Here is an 18,006-nt window from a genome sequence, read left to right as displayed (position 1 = left end):
AGAATTACAGAATCATCAACAGTTATGGTCTCACATCTCTTCGTGCTCAACAACACCCTGACAAACTGTCTCAGTTCTATAGAGATTTACACAATGTATCCTCTACTCCATCAAAATGGGAAATGTTCCACTGCGGAGATTTCAACTCAAAGCTGGGTAAACGAACTAGGGTTGATGAACAATTAGGTCTGGAAGGTTTGATAGATAGACATGGTATTGGGACTAGAAATGAAAATGGGGAGCATTTGCTTGAATTTATGGTTAAAGAAGACCTAACAGCATGCAATACTTTGTTTGATCATCCAAGTAGGCACAAACTAACTTGGACTGGTGAACACAGGACTAAGAGAAATACTCCTATATACGCTCAACTTGACTATGTGCTTTGCAGGAGGAGGTCTACGGTTTTAATAAAGGACAGCAGATCATACGGAGGCGCTGAGTTACGATCTGATCACAAACCTGTTGTAACTCGATTAACGCTGAAAAATCATGTTCTCATTCACAAAACCAAAAAATCAGATAGCACTCAGTTTGACTGTTCAACTCTCTACAGTGATAAAGAACTCAGACAGAAATATCAAAGTGCGATTGCTGAAAGATTATCGGGTAAAACTTATCCAGATGACCCAAATGAGAAAATGAATGAACTTTTTAGTGACATACGTGCGTGTGCTGAAGAAACTATACCACTGAAAGGGAAATCCTCTAAACAAAATTTCTCCAGTGATCTAACAGTAGCTTCATTAGTTGCTAAAAAGCGTGATCAGACTCTGAAGATCAAATCAGCCCCAAATGGTAGTGATGTTAGTGGAGATAGGAGAGAAGTTAGAAAGATTCAGAATAGCATTTCTAAGAGACTTGTGCAAATAAATAACATGAAGGCTGACGCTCTAGCGGAAGAAATAAATAACACTGACGATGCTAGAAAGATGTTTGAAGCTTCAAGATCTTTAGCTGGAATAAGAAAGTCGGGTAACATAGTGGTCAATGATATCAACAACAACCCTATTGGTACTGATTTAGGGAAAGCAAACACAGCGAAATCTTTCTTCGAAAAACAACTAACAGAAGGAGTTGAAGCTGGCCTGCAACCTTTTACCTGCGATCCAAAACCACTTGATAACCCCATCACACCAGTTGAAGTTAAACTTGCTGCAAGTAAACTCAAATCAAACCGTGCCAGTGGTCCAGATAATCTCCAGAATGAGCTGATAAAGTACGCCCATCCAATCACTTTTGAGAAGTATGCTGAGGCAATTAACGAGTCATTTAGTGGGAACAAATACATAAGTTCGATAGGGCAAGGTATTGTGACTCCTCTACAGAAGCCCGGTAAACCTAAGGGTCCCCTCACAAGCCTTAGACCACTTACACTGTTAAACGGATCGAGGAAGATGCTCACTCAAATTGCCTTAAAACGAGTTGAGAGTAGACTTGACAACTACACCATGCCATGGCAGAGTGCTTACAAGAGAGGTAGGAGCTGCTCTGACATTGTGTGGGCTCAGAGAATGCTCATATCTGTTGTGATGAGGAAGAAATGGACATTTAGCAAAATGGGTATTGATATGAGTAAAGCTTTTGATACCGTGAAAAGGGACACTATCATCAATGTTTTGAAAGATGCTGGTTGTTCGGAGGACGACATTCGTTTAGTTCAATACCTTCTATCGAACACTCTCCTTAGAGTTCGTGTTAACTCCTCACTGTCGGAAGAGTTTGAAAGTTTACTCGGAGCCCTTCAAGGTGACAGTTTATCTGGAAAGCTATTCACACTTATTCTTGCAGCAGCCTTACACCACCTCAGAGCTGTATCTGGGAGACCAAACCCACCAGTATCAGAACTAGGTTTTCCAACTGAGTGGCAATATTCAGACGATTGTGACTTTGCTGACGAGGACATCGAGAAACTGAGAATTTTCCTTCCTACAGCAAAGGAGATTCTCAAAGACTGGAACCTCCAAGTAAATGAAAGTAAAACTGAATTCAGTACCTTCTACCTAGCGAAAAAATCTGATAAAGATACAAACGGTCAGCCATTAGCTAATAACGAACCATGGCGAAGTAACAAGTCACTAGGTTCCTTACTGTGTACTGAGAAGGACATTCAAAGAAGAAGAATCCTAGCTGAGATTGCTTTTAAGAACTTTGAAAAAGTTTGGCTGTCTGGTAAGAACATATCCCTTGAAAGAAAGCTGAGGTTATACGATGCTCAAGTTGTATCTGTATTGATTTACAACTCAAATAGTTGGAGTCCTAAGAAAGCAACCATGGAGAAAATGGACACACTCCATCGTAGACACCTCAGGTCCATTTTAAACATCAAATGGCCTAAAGGTATGATAAGGTTATTCAAAATTTTAAAATTGTAGAAAGTTTTGCTAAGGTTCCAGCTGTCCGTACAAAAAGCTCAGCTGCTCACCAGACTCTATATGAAACATCATTTGGTGTAATGGGTCCCAGACTCTGGAACTGTATACCTTGGCACATACGTGCAGTCTCCAAGCATGATGGCTTCAAGCATCATATGACGGCATTCATGCTTTTCTTGCCGGATAAACCGCCAATCCGGGGCTTCACATCACCGAACTCCAATTCTATACTGGACTGGCGTAACGATCGAGAGGCATCTGCTCTCTGAGTCTGGGGTGGTCAGCAACTCTGATGGCCTGTCGATTTTCGACGAAGCAGATCAAAGGTATCAAAGGTAAGGTATTGTGGAGTGTGGATAGCACTTACCTAGACTCTAGAGGTCAGAGTACTTGTTAATCTTTTCAAGCGGGTACACTTGAGTAATATTTTGTTACCTCGCTGTAGAAGCAGAGGAAATCTATTATTATCACGCGATCTGAAGTAAGGGGGCAACACAACGCCAAGGTGTCATATTTAATTTATATATTTAGCGTCCCTGTCTAAACTTTAATTCGAAACTTTATTTAGAAACTTTAATTTGCAACTTTAATACTTCATTCAATCACCCCACTGTCCCTCACTGTCAACTCTCATATCCAGATACCTTACCAACTGTTCAGGTCATGAGTTGTTTTAACAATGTAAACCTAGGTTATATGCTGTATTATACCGTCTAAGTAAGAACCTAAGACTGAGGTTCAGGAATGTTGGTTTTATCAGCAGTCGGTCAATAACATTGTCATTTAGACCAGCCACAATAACGACTGCCCCTAATCGGAGTGAGAAACCTTAGATTATGGCGACAGTGACTTCACTCAGGTATAAAGGTGGGATCACAGCATGACATATGTGACCTTAAATAAGTTTCTGCCGGTCATTTGGGACAAAATCAGTCCGGCAATCAGAGACTGGTTTTTTAACAATCCCCTTATCTGTTAATTCCTGTCTGCATTTGTAAGAAGGATTACTTTATTATTAGTGTTAATTGACAATGTCTCAGTTTGCCGTATCCAAATGGAGACAATGTCAGTTATCAGGAAGGGGAAGAATACAATAATACAGTAACAATATGTAACTGTTATTGTTGGAAACTAACGCTCAACAAGATCATATTTTTGGAGAGTCACAACAATGAAAGAGTTTTCTTATTCCATCGTCACTTCAATTGTCACCTGCGCACCCACACCTCCGACCTAAACTTACGACAGTATGTCAGATAAGGTCGTGTGCTGTTCCCTCTCTGCGGACCATGTGGTAGCAACCTGTGAAATCTTATAACTGTGGCACGTGATCTAGAGTTAAATATAATGATTCTATTTAAACTGCCATGGTACAGGCAGTTCCAGTCAACTTCATTTACCGAGCAACAACCAGTCTATCTGGTGTCTGTTTCTGAAGTGAACCCCGGTCACCGCACCTCGCTCATTAGGATGCTATTGTGTAGTATGACTTCTTACCATTTTAAATCAGGAATTCTGGAAAATATGTGGCAGTTATTAAAGCAGTTATTTAAGCTCCCTGTCCCAGGAAAAAATACCAGGGATGCCTGCGCTAGTTTTTAACAGTAATTGTTGAATTACTGGAAAACTTATTACCCAAAAGACATACTCTATAATATGACCTGTTTAACCAATTTCCGAGGAAGTATTTCCTTCCTACAGGCTCTCAAGTGCAATTAGGACCATTAGGATCTATCAAATCTATTAATAACACAGAATTTATATAGAATTGGAAATCTGCTGGATTTCCAATTCTATTGTAGGCACTCGACTTACTACTGTAATGAAAAGGCTAAAGAGCTGACAAATCAAGGCACGTTTTGCGAAGCCACTCTGACTTACCCTATACCGCAATTCTTTGTCAAAAGCCAGATTATCTTAGTCCACTATATTTATACAGATTTGTACGAATTTAATTTTGGTCATTCGTATAAATTGTTACATCGTTTAAAATATATGAGCTATACATTATATTATGTCTTACAAATTTTCTATTCTTTAGAAAGAAGAAAAACAAATCATTTGCTGTAAAACGCGACTTTATTAATAAAGTGGACAAAAGTTACTGGACTCCGTCAAATCATAAAACCATGTTTATTGCGTCTTCAGACTCATCATTGCTCTTAGTCTTAGATTCAGAATCTGTATTGCTCAGAGTATCAGAGAAAACTTCCTTCTCGTTTTTCGATGCTCTTCTTTAGAAATGCATCGTTCGAGGCAAAAGACTAGATATCACAAGCGTTTGCTTACTTTAAGACACCCGAAGCTAAGGAAAGCACCATATTATAAGTATGTTATGCTGCTGGTATCGTTAAAGCATTGAAGACACTAAGGGACGCTTAACACGTTATGGACACTTCGCTTTCATTGAATAATTAATTTCAATAATTTATACTTTTCAGGCTTTCTTCATCAAATGGAATTTCTATTCTCTGGATGACTGATGCGATCCTATAAATTAATGCCATATAATATAAAGAGTATGTGTATAAAACTCATGCAGTACAAATTTCTGTTCTAAAGTAATCACAAAGTGAATTGAGTCAAACATGAGTATTATTACCCAGAAGTACGAGGGAATCAAGAAACCCCTCAACATAATCAGACTAATATACACCACACAAAATATTTCCTCAGACATCTGTCTTAAGCGCGAATATAAAAAAGGAATCTGTCGCTTATGTCCTGGTAAAATGCCTCGCCAACTCTTAACTCAGAGGAGATTAATTTAACATTTAATTGATTTTTCAATCAACGATAACACAAAAAGCACCACTATCAATAATATCGCCTCGCACCGACCACTCCATCAAGTCTGGACACATGGACAAGTCTGTAATCACCAAACCTCCATCTCAAGTCCAGCCGTTATCTGTCGCAGACTCAGGGCTCATCTTTAGTAGTACCACTCCGCTCCACATACCCTTTTAACAGAGTTTTACTTTAATTAATAACCCCCCAATATTAGGGCACCATCCCTATGTGCTTAATTTAAAGTGGGCAAACTAACGGTATTTCTAGTTGTCTGCTTCACAACCCTGGCCACTCATCAACATTCAACATACTTTCATATTGTACCTATATGATATAATACGACTTCTTTTGAATGAAGTCCAGAAGTCTGTCAGGACGTTCGAAAATAGGTGTCCCAAGAAAGAATACCACGGATACCAACTTCAATTTTTAACAGTAATTTTTGAATTACTGGAAAACTTACGAGCTGTAAACCTCAATCGATGTGACTTGTTAAACGAATTTCCAAGTTTTTACAACCTCTAAATTGAATACCTGTTCCACTGTTCAGGTCAGGAGAGAGTGGTACCAAAATCCAAATACCAGGAGGACGTGTACGTTAACGGCCACACATCAGTGTACGGCTCCTTCTTCCAGAGCGGCAAATGGGGCTACAAGTGCTGCCGTGCTGTTCAGAAACAAGCGTACTGTGTGGGGGCTGCCAGCAGATCTGGGGCTGATACTCCTCAGCTTGCTCCTGCTGAACCTAAGCCTACCAGCAATGTTGATAGGACCCGGTCCTTGATAGAGGTAAGTAAACAATTTTGATAGTCACAATTCAATGTTGATACTTGATAGTCCCCGTTCATTGTTGATAGGACCCGGCCCCTCTGAGAGGTTAGCACTTAAACTCACTAACAATTTTGATATAACCCGGTTCCTCTTGATACATTGGTAAGTACTAAACCTACCATGGCTACCAACAATGTTAAAAGGACCCGGCCCTCAATAGAGGTTATTACCGGAACCCATCAATAATCTTGATAGAACTCGGCCCCTTTTAGATATAAGTACCTTAAACCCCTCAATAATTTTGACATGACCCTACTCGTCAGATCATAGAGCTGCAGTGCCCTGACTTCCTGGCTCATGTTATGATCGCACCTGCTCCGTCCTTGTTAAGAATTAGAAAGTCATTAGTCTGTTTTGGTCATTACCTTACTCGGGAATATTATAGCGGGTTAATTTATGAATGGGAAAATTAATAACCGGGAAAAATATGGCGGACTTTCCCAAAACCCGCCAAATTATCCCGGTCATGTATTTACCGGTGGCCGACCTTTCAAGTTTTTTTTCAGAGGTCAACAAATTTTCAACCGAAATTTCTGTTTTTGTTACTTGTTAAAGAAGTTATTTCAATTTACAGTTACTGATATTACTCATAAATAGAAAAAAAGACACGTCTAGTATTTAAAGGAAAATAAATCTATAGCAATAATAAGTAAAATCTTCATTAAAGCGTATTCTCATTCTCATTATCGCTAATGTCCCCTCCATTATCATTATTGATATCCCCCTGCTGCTGACCGTCAAATTCGAAGTTGTATTGTTGTCTTAACAAGACTTTCATTTTGTCCGCTAATGGGGCTACTGCTCTAAAGGTCAGCCGGAGCTTAATTTCCTGCCCACCGCTTGGTATTGGGGAACGCCTTGGCTTTGCATATTCAACTGCTCCAGTAATCAATCCACCGTGGACCATGAAATAGTGGCACAGTTTACTCACTTCATGGGCAAGAGAAGTGAGAATAACGGTCCACCCTGAAATCTGATTTCTATAACCAAATTGTGATTTTTATAACGAAATTAGGGTAGCAACCGCCAATAAAGTTACAGCCCTCCATCCACTGCTTCAAAAGTCTTCTCTAGCACATATGAGACTTCAGGTAAAATATGATGATCACCACCTCCTTGGAACCCCATAATCTGAGTCGGCGGGTTTTTTTATGACTGGTAAAATTTTTGACCGGGAAAAATATGGCGGAATCTTCCAAAACCCACCACTTTATCCCGGTTATAATAATCCCGAGTAAGGTAGTCAGTTTTGGTCATTAGTCGGAATTTGTCTGCATACCTTGTTCAGCCGGTTACTTTAATCCTCCTGCAACTTCTAAGTATAGAGACTACTCCTGTAATTGTTACGTAACACGTACGCCGCACAGATGCACCAGGAGAAGATGGTGGATGTCAGGAAACAGAAGAAGCAGAAGACCCTGGAGGATAGAGAGAATCCCCAAGCCAGAGAGGAGAGACTCAAGAAGGTATTGTTATTCTCGATACTGTGTTATAGCTAGCGTTTTGTATAGATTTACATACTTAATTACTTATTTACCAGTATAATTTTCTTCCGGCAAGAGTCTGGCAGACCTTGATTTAACTTCATTTTGGAGTAGAAAAAACGACTTAAACTTAATAATTTTTCTAAGATGACCCCATTGTAACTGTGTTAACAGTTCGCAGTGCAATTGCACGGTTAGTTGGAGGCCTATAGTTATAGTGGTGACCGCAGTGTTCTGCTGATTTTCCTTAATCCATATAACGGCGACATTAAGTCTGAGATCACTGGAGTGTTACACTAGATTTAGTGCTGACTACACCCTGTCGCAGGTACTTGAACAGCTAGACAGTAAGGAGGCGGCAGAACTTGCTGAGGGACTAGACGAACGGAAACGGAAATACAACTCCATGGCGGTGGATAAAGGACCTACGGAGGAGGAGATGGAGGCCTGGAAGTTAAGGAAGCACATGGCCAGCGACCCCATGTCCAAATTTACTGATGACAAAACCTGAGATGTTTGAGAAGGACGTTGTTTATTTGAGAGGCAAAGGCATAGTTTGGCGTAATCAGACATTGTATAGTCCAGTAACCACCAATATGTCAAACTAATTGCCACACATTAGCCAGCTTGTTTTCAAGGTCTGGTGCATGCTCGACATTAGATGTCGGTGTTTTAGAGAAAATCTGAGCCGTAAAGACTGAACTTAATGCCCGATGACAGATTTATAATACATTTTGTCTGCTTCAAACGATTTCTATCTTGATTCTTGACTCTGTTTTTAGAACGGCTATTTTTAATTCTTGACGAAAATAATTCGGAGATCATATCTGTGTTTGTAAAAATCAAATCAATAAAAACAATAACACAAAAAACAAACCCGACTAACTCACACCAAATGAGATAATTATCACATCGTTCAGAAATGGTATAATTAATTAATTAGATCAGCGGCTTCAGGAAACTGGTTAAGCTCGGGAGTTTAGAAAATAGAAATGAGGTATTCATCAGTGATAAACCATGGTCCACAAAAAGCTTTTTGATATGGGAAGGAAGGAAGGAAGGAAGGGAAAAAGTTCTCATTTGTAATTGCCTTGAAGCGATGTTTCTCTAAAACTATTGAAATCTAGTTTGTTACTCAAAATTAAACATTAAGCTACTCTGAGGTAAATAAATAAAATCTAAAAGTTAGGTAAAATCTAAGAATTCAGAGTTAAAATGTATCTCAGCTCGTCCAGACTTGAAAATATTTACATGGCGCTGTCAGCCCTACAGTGTGCCGACAGCTATAAAGTCTACATCAAATTAAACTTTCTCAATAAAGCAATTAAATTCTCAAATAAATTTTAATAAAATCTGCACATAATTTAAATACGTCTTTAACGTTAAACTAAATTTAAAATAAATCTATACAATTCTGAAGTCGCTTGACTTCTGATCTGTCCTTGGTGATTCAATATTCTCCAGGCTGCAGTCACTGGAAGAGTTTATTTTATTGATGGTCTGAGTAGATTCTACTTCGGGGATTGTTCTGGGTCTGAGAGCTCCTCCCTCGGCTAGAGTCTGTTTGAGAGTTTCACCTTTGGTTTCTGGTAGGAACCACGTGACAACCAGTCCTATGAGACACATTCCCACGTAAACTAGGTAGTGGAGGTTGCTGTAATACTGCTGGCACAGGTCCAAGAAGAAGGGCGGTGAGGCTGCCCCGAGCCGCGCGATCAGGGAGCACGTGCACATTCCGATAGATCGGATTGACGTGGGCATCGACTGAAAATATAAGAGTTTAGTTTGGACGGTCCTTTGAAGTTAGAGTTTAGTTTAGTCATTCAGTCAGTTTAACTTGTCAGATTTCAGGGCATACGTTTACGTTTGGTTGTCATCTGTATCTGTACAGGATTCGGGTACCATTTTAGTGCGAACTTGTGAGGGTTCCTGATGATTTATGAAGCGCTTCTAAGCGGCCTCTTACCATAAAGACAAAAACCTATTATGTAATCCTAAGGTACATGGAGGTGGCGAAGGGTGACCGGAGTTTTCGCTCTTTTCGATTCCTTGCAAGTCAGCTCGGAGTCACGGGCCGTCTAACAATATATGGTATTGTGTGCCTCATCAAATTAAATTTGTCCATTATTATACCCGATTAGTATGTGGATCTATCAAATTCCGGAGAGCAGCCATTCAAAATTTTAATTTCATGCTTACAGTTAGGGCGGCGGTATCTTATCAGAGCAGTATCAAGCGGTCAGTGGACATTAAATTCGTAATCTATCGAAGTACCATAAGCTCCATGTACGTAATCTCGTGAGAAATTTCCATGACAATTCTACAAATTGTAGGACCTTCGCCTGTCCCAGGCCCCTTGTTTAACTCGAGTAGCTAAAGGTCATTCATTTTCCAGTTCTCTTTATGGCTGTTTATGTAATTGTAATCTTTACTGGACGCAATGACTAAATGCTAACGACCTGGACCTTTTTAAACTTACTAATCCATATGCATGATGCGGGGAAATAATATATATATATATATATATATTATATATATCAAGAGTCAGTCGGCATTGAGTCTAGTAGTAGACAGGAAATGATTCAGTAAATCAATATATCGGGATCCAAATTACATCATCCCAGCTCTAAAATTGTCGGAATAACATAAGAATTTAAGAATTTCCTTACCTCAAGTGTAAGGATGTACACAACAAAGAACATCGGTCCACTTCCGGCTTTCGACCCAATCAACGAGAAAATTCTCCTGAAAAAGTTAAAACGTTAGATATCTGGCCCATCTTTGCGACAGGCACCTGCGAGCACAGAGCACACACTGTACTCCTAATTCCAGCAGAGCTGGGAACCAGGGAACATGCACGTTACTGAGCTGGACGCTATCATACCCCGGTTTAGTAATCAGCCGGAAATTCTGCTGGCTGAATGAGAAATACAGCCAGCTCGCACGTGGTGCGAATGGAGAAGTATGTGATTCAAATTGACGTGAGTTAAGGAGTAGATTATGAACGTACCTGAGGTCCCAGTCGGATGAGATGGGGTAGTTTACTAGGGAGAGGAGACAAGTGAGGATTACTATGATCAGCAGAGAAAACATGGTCTTTTTTCGGCCCAGTTTTGTCGTCATTAGTCCAGCTACGATCAGACACGGTCCCTGAAAAAGGTTTTATTAAATCATTTGATAGAAGAAGTTGAAAGTAATCTCAAATATTCAGGTCGGTTTGATCATGACACTGTTCAAATCTATTTAAATTTAGTTGATTGTCGGCTGTCAAGTTTGAGTTTTCGATGGACCAAGAAGTTTGCAGGAACCAGTCTCATTTGAGCTGCTCATGCTTATGGGTTGACTAGTCAACCCATAAGTCATGACTAGTAGCTCTCAAAAGAGGGCTTGATTTTGTCAAGTTTTTGGTTTATGGGAGTTTCAAACCCGTAGTTTGTCAAGTGTTTGTGAAAAAAGCCATAATCTTCAAATAATTATTGACAAATTCCAATAAGTGCTGACAAACTGTTAAATTACAGGTCTTTCGAAACCTTAGCGAGATAAAACTTTTGTCTATAAGCTGTCTAGTACTAAGTACTTCCAATAGACTTATCTGGTAGACTATAAACATTTTCGAGTATCGTAATTTTTGCCTCTTGAAAAAGGTGCTTTGGCTATTCATTCATATTGTCATCGCTGCAAGCGCATATTGCATAATAGGGTGCGCCTAATGCCCTTTTTAAAAAGATAAGGGACAATGTTAAAGTATATTAAACAAAGTTGGAGTGTTCGTCTTACCTCCATGATTCCCATAATAGCAATATTCCAGTGAGCAGTTCCGTTAAGAGTCCCCACCATGTGGAAGAACCCGTAATAAAGGAAACTAGTGAGGAACCACTGGTAGATAAGCCCCATCACAATAGCGAAGGTTTTCATGTCACTGAAGATGATGCAGATGTTTCCTGATTCCTTGTGTTCTGGGACTGGAATAATCTTGATATCCTGAGGGGTACAGTGGGTTAAAGTGTGAACTGTGAAGGAAATGAAAGGGTAATGTTGGAGACTGTTGGGTCGTAATGTGGGCTACTTCATGCTGCAGTCAGACTCTTTTGAGACAAATTTAATCGGTGATGGTAAATATTATGCACAATCATGACAAGTTGTTGGGGAAGATGTTGACAAATTCGGGAATCTGGTAATATTGACAAATTTGTCCCAATCGGTCATCAATGAACGTGGGTGGAATACAAAGTAGCCTGTATCCTGAATACAGGGACTGGGGGCTCGAGTAATACTAATAGTTGACAGACGGAGATATCGGTGGATATAAATTTAGACGTACCTTGAGATCTAGTTTAGACCGGTTTATGTCGATCAGCCTCTGCATGGTCTTTTGAAGATCTTTGGTTTTGTTATTTGTTACCAGCCAGTGTGGGCTCTCGGGCAGCCAAAACATCATCAAAACTGAGAGTTAGCGAGTGTTAGTCAAAGTGTCTTGCTGTTTTCGTCTTAAGGCATGGAAACATTGTGTATGTGATCAGCTGCATGTTGATTATAACTTTACTTGAATGATCGGAATTCGGAGAATGTGTAAATATAGCTTGTTCACTTACCACAAAGCACAGAATAGACGGCGATAATAAAGTCCAAGGACCTCCAGTCTTGTAAATAGTAATCTGCCAGTGGTACCAGTGCTGTGCCCAAACAGAAGAACTGAGCCTGAAATGGTGTAACCTGTCAGCTAACCTGCTTTACGTAACCAGGTTAATCTCAACTGATCGGCTGATAAGTGAAGAGTAATGCTCTGCACGCGACGCCACCCTCCTTTTTATTTACAGACCTGATCTGGTCCACATTCTACCCAACTACCACAACCAGCCCTGTACATCACTGCAGATGTTTCGACCAATTATCACGTCACATATCAAAAATACTGGCAGTGAAATTAACATGAATTTAGAGTAGATTATCAGGAGTAAAAACTTACCGAAATAGCAGAAGCGTATGGTCTCATAGACTCAGTGACGAACTCCAACATCCACAGTACCCTGGTGACCATGGTACCGCCTAGCGTGAATCCTGGGCATAGTAATTGTTTAATAACTTAATCAATTACTTGTAAAGACATTATAAAGGAGCACAATCTCTTTTATAACGACACATAAAAGATAAACATAATTGAATAATTTATTTTCAAGTTTCCGATAATTTGCCATAAAGAAAGGTCAACATTTTTTGTATTGTTCAGATTCAATGTTATCTTGAGACAATGCAGAGAATCAAACTCTTATCGTTCATATCGACACTTCAGTGGATTCCAGCATGTAACAGCTTACAGACGTATTATCACATTAACACTAGATATCAGACAGATCTGTAGTTTTACATCGGAAATGGGAGCAGTCACTTAGTAATGACGACAAAAACAAGTGCTTAGTCCACGTTATAAACAACAGTCGAGTTCAGCACGACTCAGCAGTCAGCACTGCCCCATTTCTTGTCTGACACTTGATCTAGTTTCAGCTACTCCGCATAATAATCGCTACTCCTCGCCTACAAACCCCTTAGGTTATTAGATTAAAGTATATTAAGTTCTTCAGAACACAAACTCACCGAGTAAAGCTTGGCAACAGAGGAACATCTCGTAGGAAGTGGAGAAGCCCATCGCACAACTAGACGCAGCAGATCCCATCATGAGGATTATGTTGGTCCTCTTCCGTCCAAACTTGTCCGACAAGTACCTGTAAATAACCCTCGTTATAAAGTTGTACTGCCATGGTGGTGGAACCTATCACACAGCCTCGTAACTACTTAACTAAGCACACAGTCACAGACTTGTAGCCTTGAAATTTGAGTGAAAGGGCGGATTTGGTCTCTTTAGTTTCGTCTAGTTATTGGCGTGTCTTGTTGTCGTTAGTATTATATCGGTCTATAGCGACTATAAAGGTCTAAATGTTAAAAGAAGGGTCTGGACCCAGATCATGTAATGTCATTATCCAAATATCCAACAACTGTCAAATGCTTTGTGTATGGGCCGCATTCTACAGCATTTCAGAAGTCCTACAACTCATTTTCCTTATATCACTGTCCATTCTAGGTTATTTAGAGAAAATGGGGCTAATTTTGGAAAGATGTGTGTGACAGGTATGTGGTCATCTGTCTTATAATACCCTATGTACGTCTTCCAATATCTACATCACAAAAGAGGCACGTATCTTTCTTTATCACAAAAATCGTACAAATATAAGTTTGTGATCACCTTGCCGGCCGATGGACATGTTACAGTTGACAACCCGTACAAAACACGTACAATCCAGGAAACTAGATGGTCAAGACCAGGACTTCCACAGAAGGACGACTTCTCACTGCTCTTATAAGACTGCTCTCAGGCGAGCAATGATCCGACTAGTTCGGCATTTACAGTAGTTAAAACTATACAGAACCAGAATTAGATAGAACTTGAACGAGAATAGAACTACATAGAACTTGAACTTACCCTGCAATTAAAAGTCCGAGAGCCATGCCCGGCACGAAGAAAACTGCGCTGGCTAAGTTAGTGTACATTGGCTTACACTGCAGTTCAAACTCGGTTACAATCGACCTGAGAGGATGTTAAGGTTAGGTCTTGGATTACAGATGGCCATGGTTGGGTTTTCGGAAAATCTTTAGGATTTATCTTATGGATCAAATTTGTTCTGGTTTGAATTTTTGTGAGATATTCTGTAAATCCTGTAATAGAAAGTAAAAGTGAGTTTGATTTTAACTGACCTGTGTTTATTCTCCCATACCCAAGAACTCCTGGAGACATTACAAATGTCTGTTTCGTTCTGGTCTGATGACAAGAATATGGGTTCGGGAATCTCGACCTGAAAAAAAAGAGATGATTTTTAGCAAACCTTTCAATTTCAGCCTGATTAAATCACAGTAAAAGAAGTATGGGTTCTCAGTTCTCACACCTTCCAGCCTACAAGATATTGACCCTGTTTTATGGTATGTAACTTTTTATTACTTCATGAGAGCGAAAATCGTATCACTGGAACGGTCAATCAGATATGTTGTCTACAATTTTGACTCTAAAAATTGATCTGGCGATAAGTCCAATTAGTTGCACTGCAAAACTCTGGACAAGTCGGAGATTCAGATAAGCTTGAAGTAGGGAGTCTGCAGACACTAGACTTAGACAGACCGTGAAATTAACCACGAAACTATGGACCCACAAAAAAGCTCATAAAGTTGACAAATTACGCGGCAATAAACGGCAAATTTTTCTGTAAAAATCTTATTGACCTAAAGATATTAGATTTTTGACGATACTGCTCATGTGATTCGTTGTGATATGGGGTGACAGTAGACCAAGTAAACTAAATAATCGGATAAAGACGGACTAGAACACAAGGTAAACTGATGATCTAGTCTTGACTGATTTGTAAATTATCCCCGTTTATCATTATAAGAACGAGACGCTAATAGATTTCAGACCTCTCTGCGAGTCTCAAAGCTCACCTGTAATAATGGAGCTATAATTCCGAAAGGAGCAAACATTTCTCCAAATAAGCTGAGTAAGAAACAGATGAGAACTGTAGCTCTACTCTTTGTGCCCATAATATTGTACACTTCGTCGACCTGGAGAGACATCAAAATGTTAACAGAAGAGAAATATTTAATTGTTAACAGATAAAACATACAAGCTGTAAAGTGTAAATATATGTACTTTATTCCAGAAAAATGTGATTTGTCAACAGTTATATAAACCCTAAAACCAAAAGCTGATTTACCATGGATACATGGTGTGATATTCACTTTATATTGTGTGATATTGTGTGATATTGTGTGATATTGTGTGATATTGTGTGATAATATGTGATAATATGTGATATTGTGTGATATTCACCTCATATTCGTTAAAGCTGTATCCGCTAAGAAGGGTTTTATGGCCGTGGTCCCTGATGAGGGCTTTGTCGTCACCTGTGCTACTCCCACTGGTTGTCGTACTTCGGCTAAATTTATCGTCCGACATATTATTAATATTCACCTGCTCAATGAGTGTGGTTTAGTAGTGATCTAACTAAGGACTAGAGGCTTAACATTTTATATTTTATAATGACTAATTAAACACACATTAAAAGAACAATGGCATGATAAAAAGTAAAACTGAGGCGAGAAATACTTTTAAATTATCGGAGACTGACTATGAGATGTGTTTAATAAGAATCTGAGAATATATTGTCATATCAGGAGGACTGAAATAGAAGCTGGGGCTTCCTGGGGCCCGTCAGTAATCGGGACTAGACAAGGAAGTTAACACCTGCAGTTCCGTAATTAAATGAACATTTAACAAGTATTATGTCCAAGCAATTCGGCATACTGGGTCTGTGTGAATGAACATGGCCGGAAGGAGAGTTTAGTGAACGTATGTTAAAAGTATGATCTACCTAATCGAATATTTTCGTATCTGATATAAAGTAAGTTTAAACCGGAAAACATAAAATTTCGTCGGAGAAAATAATGCCGTAGTATGGAAAAATGATCAAGACTGCCACGCAACGATCAATAAATAGGCTTGACCAGCGCTGGTGCGCATGCTATTGCACGCGATACTAATCCGCACTGTAGTGGTAGTAACGGCATCAAATTAATGGTAGTTTGGTGAGAGAAGGGAATTATTTGTACGACAATGCAGTAAATTAACACACAATGAAAACGTTTTAGCATCCAGCCTCAATCCGAACATCGTTTTAAGACGAATTCTTATCTTTTCACAATGGTGTATAGAATATCGAGCATTTGTCTTTCATATCACTTTAAATCAAGCTAAAGTTTAGTTGAGAGCAAGTCAGTAATGCTAATAGAAAAGAGAAATAAGAATATGAATTTGCTTGGGCGTGTCATAAATCATTTAAAAGCTTAATAGGCGCCATTTAAAATGAATAGGCGAGAAATTAGATTTAGATAATACTATTTATTAATTTCACAGTTGAACAGTTTTGGAACAATGGTGTCGACAAAAGCCTATCTCGGTTTATTGATGACTGAATTTAAAGCTTCCTAATGAGTATTGCCGCACAAAATATTCTATTGTTATTCAGCTTACACTCTGAAGGTTGGCAACACAATTGTGAAATGAAAGCAGAAAGATCAAGATCAAATGCAAGTGCGCCCCAACAAACCAAATACCAAACACGAACAACAGCACAAAGCAGAGCAGATATGATCTGGAAGTGACGAGCTAGATAGTTTGGTAGTTAGCTAAATAGTTGAGCAGACCAGTCTAACTATGCCGTCACGCCTGGCCAGGTCTGGACAGGTCAGGTGTAGGAGTCAGGGACCAGCTGTCCAGCACTAAGCTAGTGAACTGCTGCACGAGGCAGCATGCCATCTACCAACACCACTCCAACTGTTCACTTCCACCTCTCTTCTATCCTTGTCCGGCTTCTCTCAGATCGTCTTGGGAGTTCTCCCGTGTCCTATATCTGGTCTAATTGGCCACTTCACCACCAGATCTTACCTCAAGTCCTGTGAGCTAAACTCAGACGGGTCATGGCTAGACTATTAGGGTTTAACTGGGCCTGGTCTGCCAAATATGGACTGTCAAGTATTAAGACGCAAGCTTTAGCTAAAAGTACGTACATCTGAGCTCAGCGTGACAAGACAACAAAATGTGTTAAACGACAAACAATAAGTGCTCGACTCAAGACCTAGCAATTTCCCCAACATTAGAATTTAATTATTCGATATAAATCCAATAAGAGCGGTTATGTGGAGAACAAGGCGAACACCCCGGACAAGGCCGGGCAGGGGTATTCTGGTGCGTTTAACTAGTTCACATGCCGCCTCATGTACCTTACCTAATGCTACCTGCTCAGGGTGATCTGTACACCTGCTATGCATATTGCCCTAACTATTAGAGTAGACGACCGGTAACCTCAACACCCCTCAATTACTTCATGTCATGCCCCAAATTAAATAGAGCAAATTCCAGTAATTTCAGGGTTGTTACCAGCTGTGTAATGACGAGATATCGCACAGAATATGTGTAATGACGAGATATTGTACATGACAGATCATATCTAAAACTGGGTGGTGTAGTTGTGTCATCAGAGTGCAGAATATATAGGAGAACGAAAACACGGAAGGAGAAAACTGATTTACTGAAAGTGTCCAGAGTGGACGCTGTTAATAACGGCAAGTAATCTGCCGTGAGTTATAATAGTGAGTTATCAGTAACTAACAAATTACATTCGGTATCGAGGTTTATAAGCTGTAGCTTTACTGCGCATGGTCATTGGAATTCACACTTTATGTATTCATTATTCTAACGCAGGGTTCAGTAACAGCTTCGAGCCATTTGGCAATGAACTGTCTTTTAAACCTGGCATGAACCAATTTTAAAATAGAGAAAAAGCTGTCGAAACGGGTCCGTGACAAAAGTCAAGGGCGTCGTGATTGATTAAAAGATTTTAACAAAAAGTTGGCTATTAGCACCTTCAATTTTGCTAACGGATCAAAGAAAAGTTCAAACTCGTTTACTTGAAATGGGTTCAAGA

At 39.6% G+C, this 18,006-nt stretch overlaps 2 protein-coding genes across 2 annotated transcripts in view; one reads left to right on the top strand and one right to left on the bottom strand.

Moving 5' to 3' along the window:
- The window catches only part of LOC134824557 (pre-mRNA-splicing factor SLU7-like), a 31,012-nt gene extending 22,716 nt beyond the window's left edge, over positions 1-8,296 (top strand). The window contains exons 10-12 of the mRNA XM_063836471.1: positions 5,719-5,957; positions 7,367-7,465; positions 7,812-8,296. Of these exons, the coding sequence (XP_063692541.1) occupies positions 5,719-5,957; positions 7,367-7,465; positions 7,812-7,994 (521 nt within the window). The 3' untranslated portion in view covers positions 7,995-8,296. The remainder of the gene's footprint in view (positions 1-5,718; positions 5,958-7,366; positions 7,466-7,811) is intronic.
- Positions 8,297-8,311: 15 nt separating this feature from the next.
- LOC134824516 (thioredoxin domain-containing protein 3 homolog) overlaps positions 8,312-18,006 on the bottom strand; it is a 54,158-nt gene continuing 44,463 nt past the window's right edge. The window contains exons 2-13 of the mRNA XM_063836450.1: positions 15,354-15,496; positions 14,966-15,085; positions 14,231-14,328; positions 13,959-14,063; positions 13,076-13,203; positions 12,450-12,541; positions 12,076-12,181; positions 11,805-11,926; positions 11,261-11,464; positions 10,494-10,633; positions 10,153-10,228; positions 8,312-9,247 (exon numbers count right to left, since the gene is read on the bottom strand). Of these exons, the coding sequence (XP_063692520.1) occupies positions 8,888-9,247; positions 10,153-10,228; positions 10,494-10,633; positions 11,261-11,464; positions 11,805-11,926; positions 12,076-12,181; positions 12,450-12,541; positions 13,076-13,203; positions 13,959-14,063; positions 14,231-14,328; positions 14,966-15,085; positions 15,354-15,479 (1,677 nt within the window). The 5' untranslated portion in view covers positions 15,480-15,496 and the 3' untranslated portion in view covers positions 8,312-8,887. The remainder of the gene's footprint in view (positions 9,248-10,152; positions 10,229-10,493; positions 10,634-11,260; positions 11,465-11,804; positions 11,927-12,075; positions 12,182-12,449; positions 12,542-13,075; positions 13,204-13,958; positions 14,064-14,230; positions 14,329-14,965; positions 15,086-15,353; positions 15,497-18,006) is intronic.

The sequence above is a fragment of the Bolinopsis microptera genome, chromosome 1 (assembly GCF_026151205.1).
Source record: "Bolinopsis microptera isolate Bmic1 chromosome 1, MBARI_Bmic_1.0, whole genome shotgun sequence".
Taxonomy (NCBI): Eukaryota; Metazoa; Ctenophora; class Tentaculata; order Lobata; family Bolinopsidae; genus Bolinopsis; species Bolinopsis microptera.
Note: the sequence above shows the minus strand (reverse complement) of the source record. Positions and strands in the feature narration are given on the sequence as shown.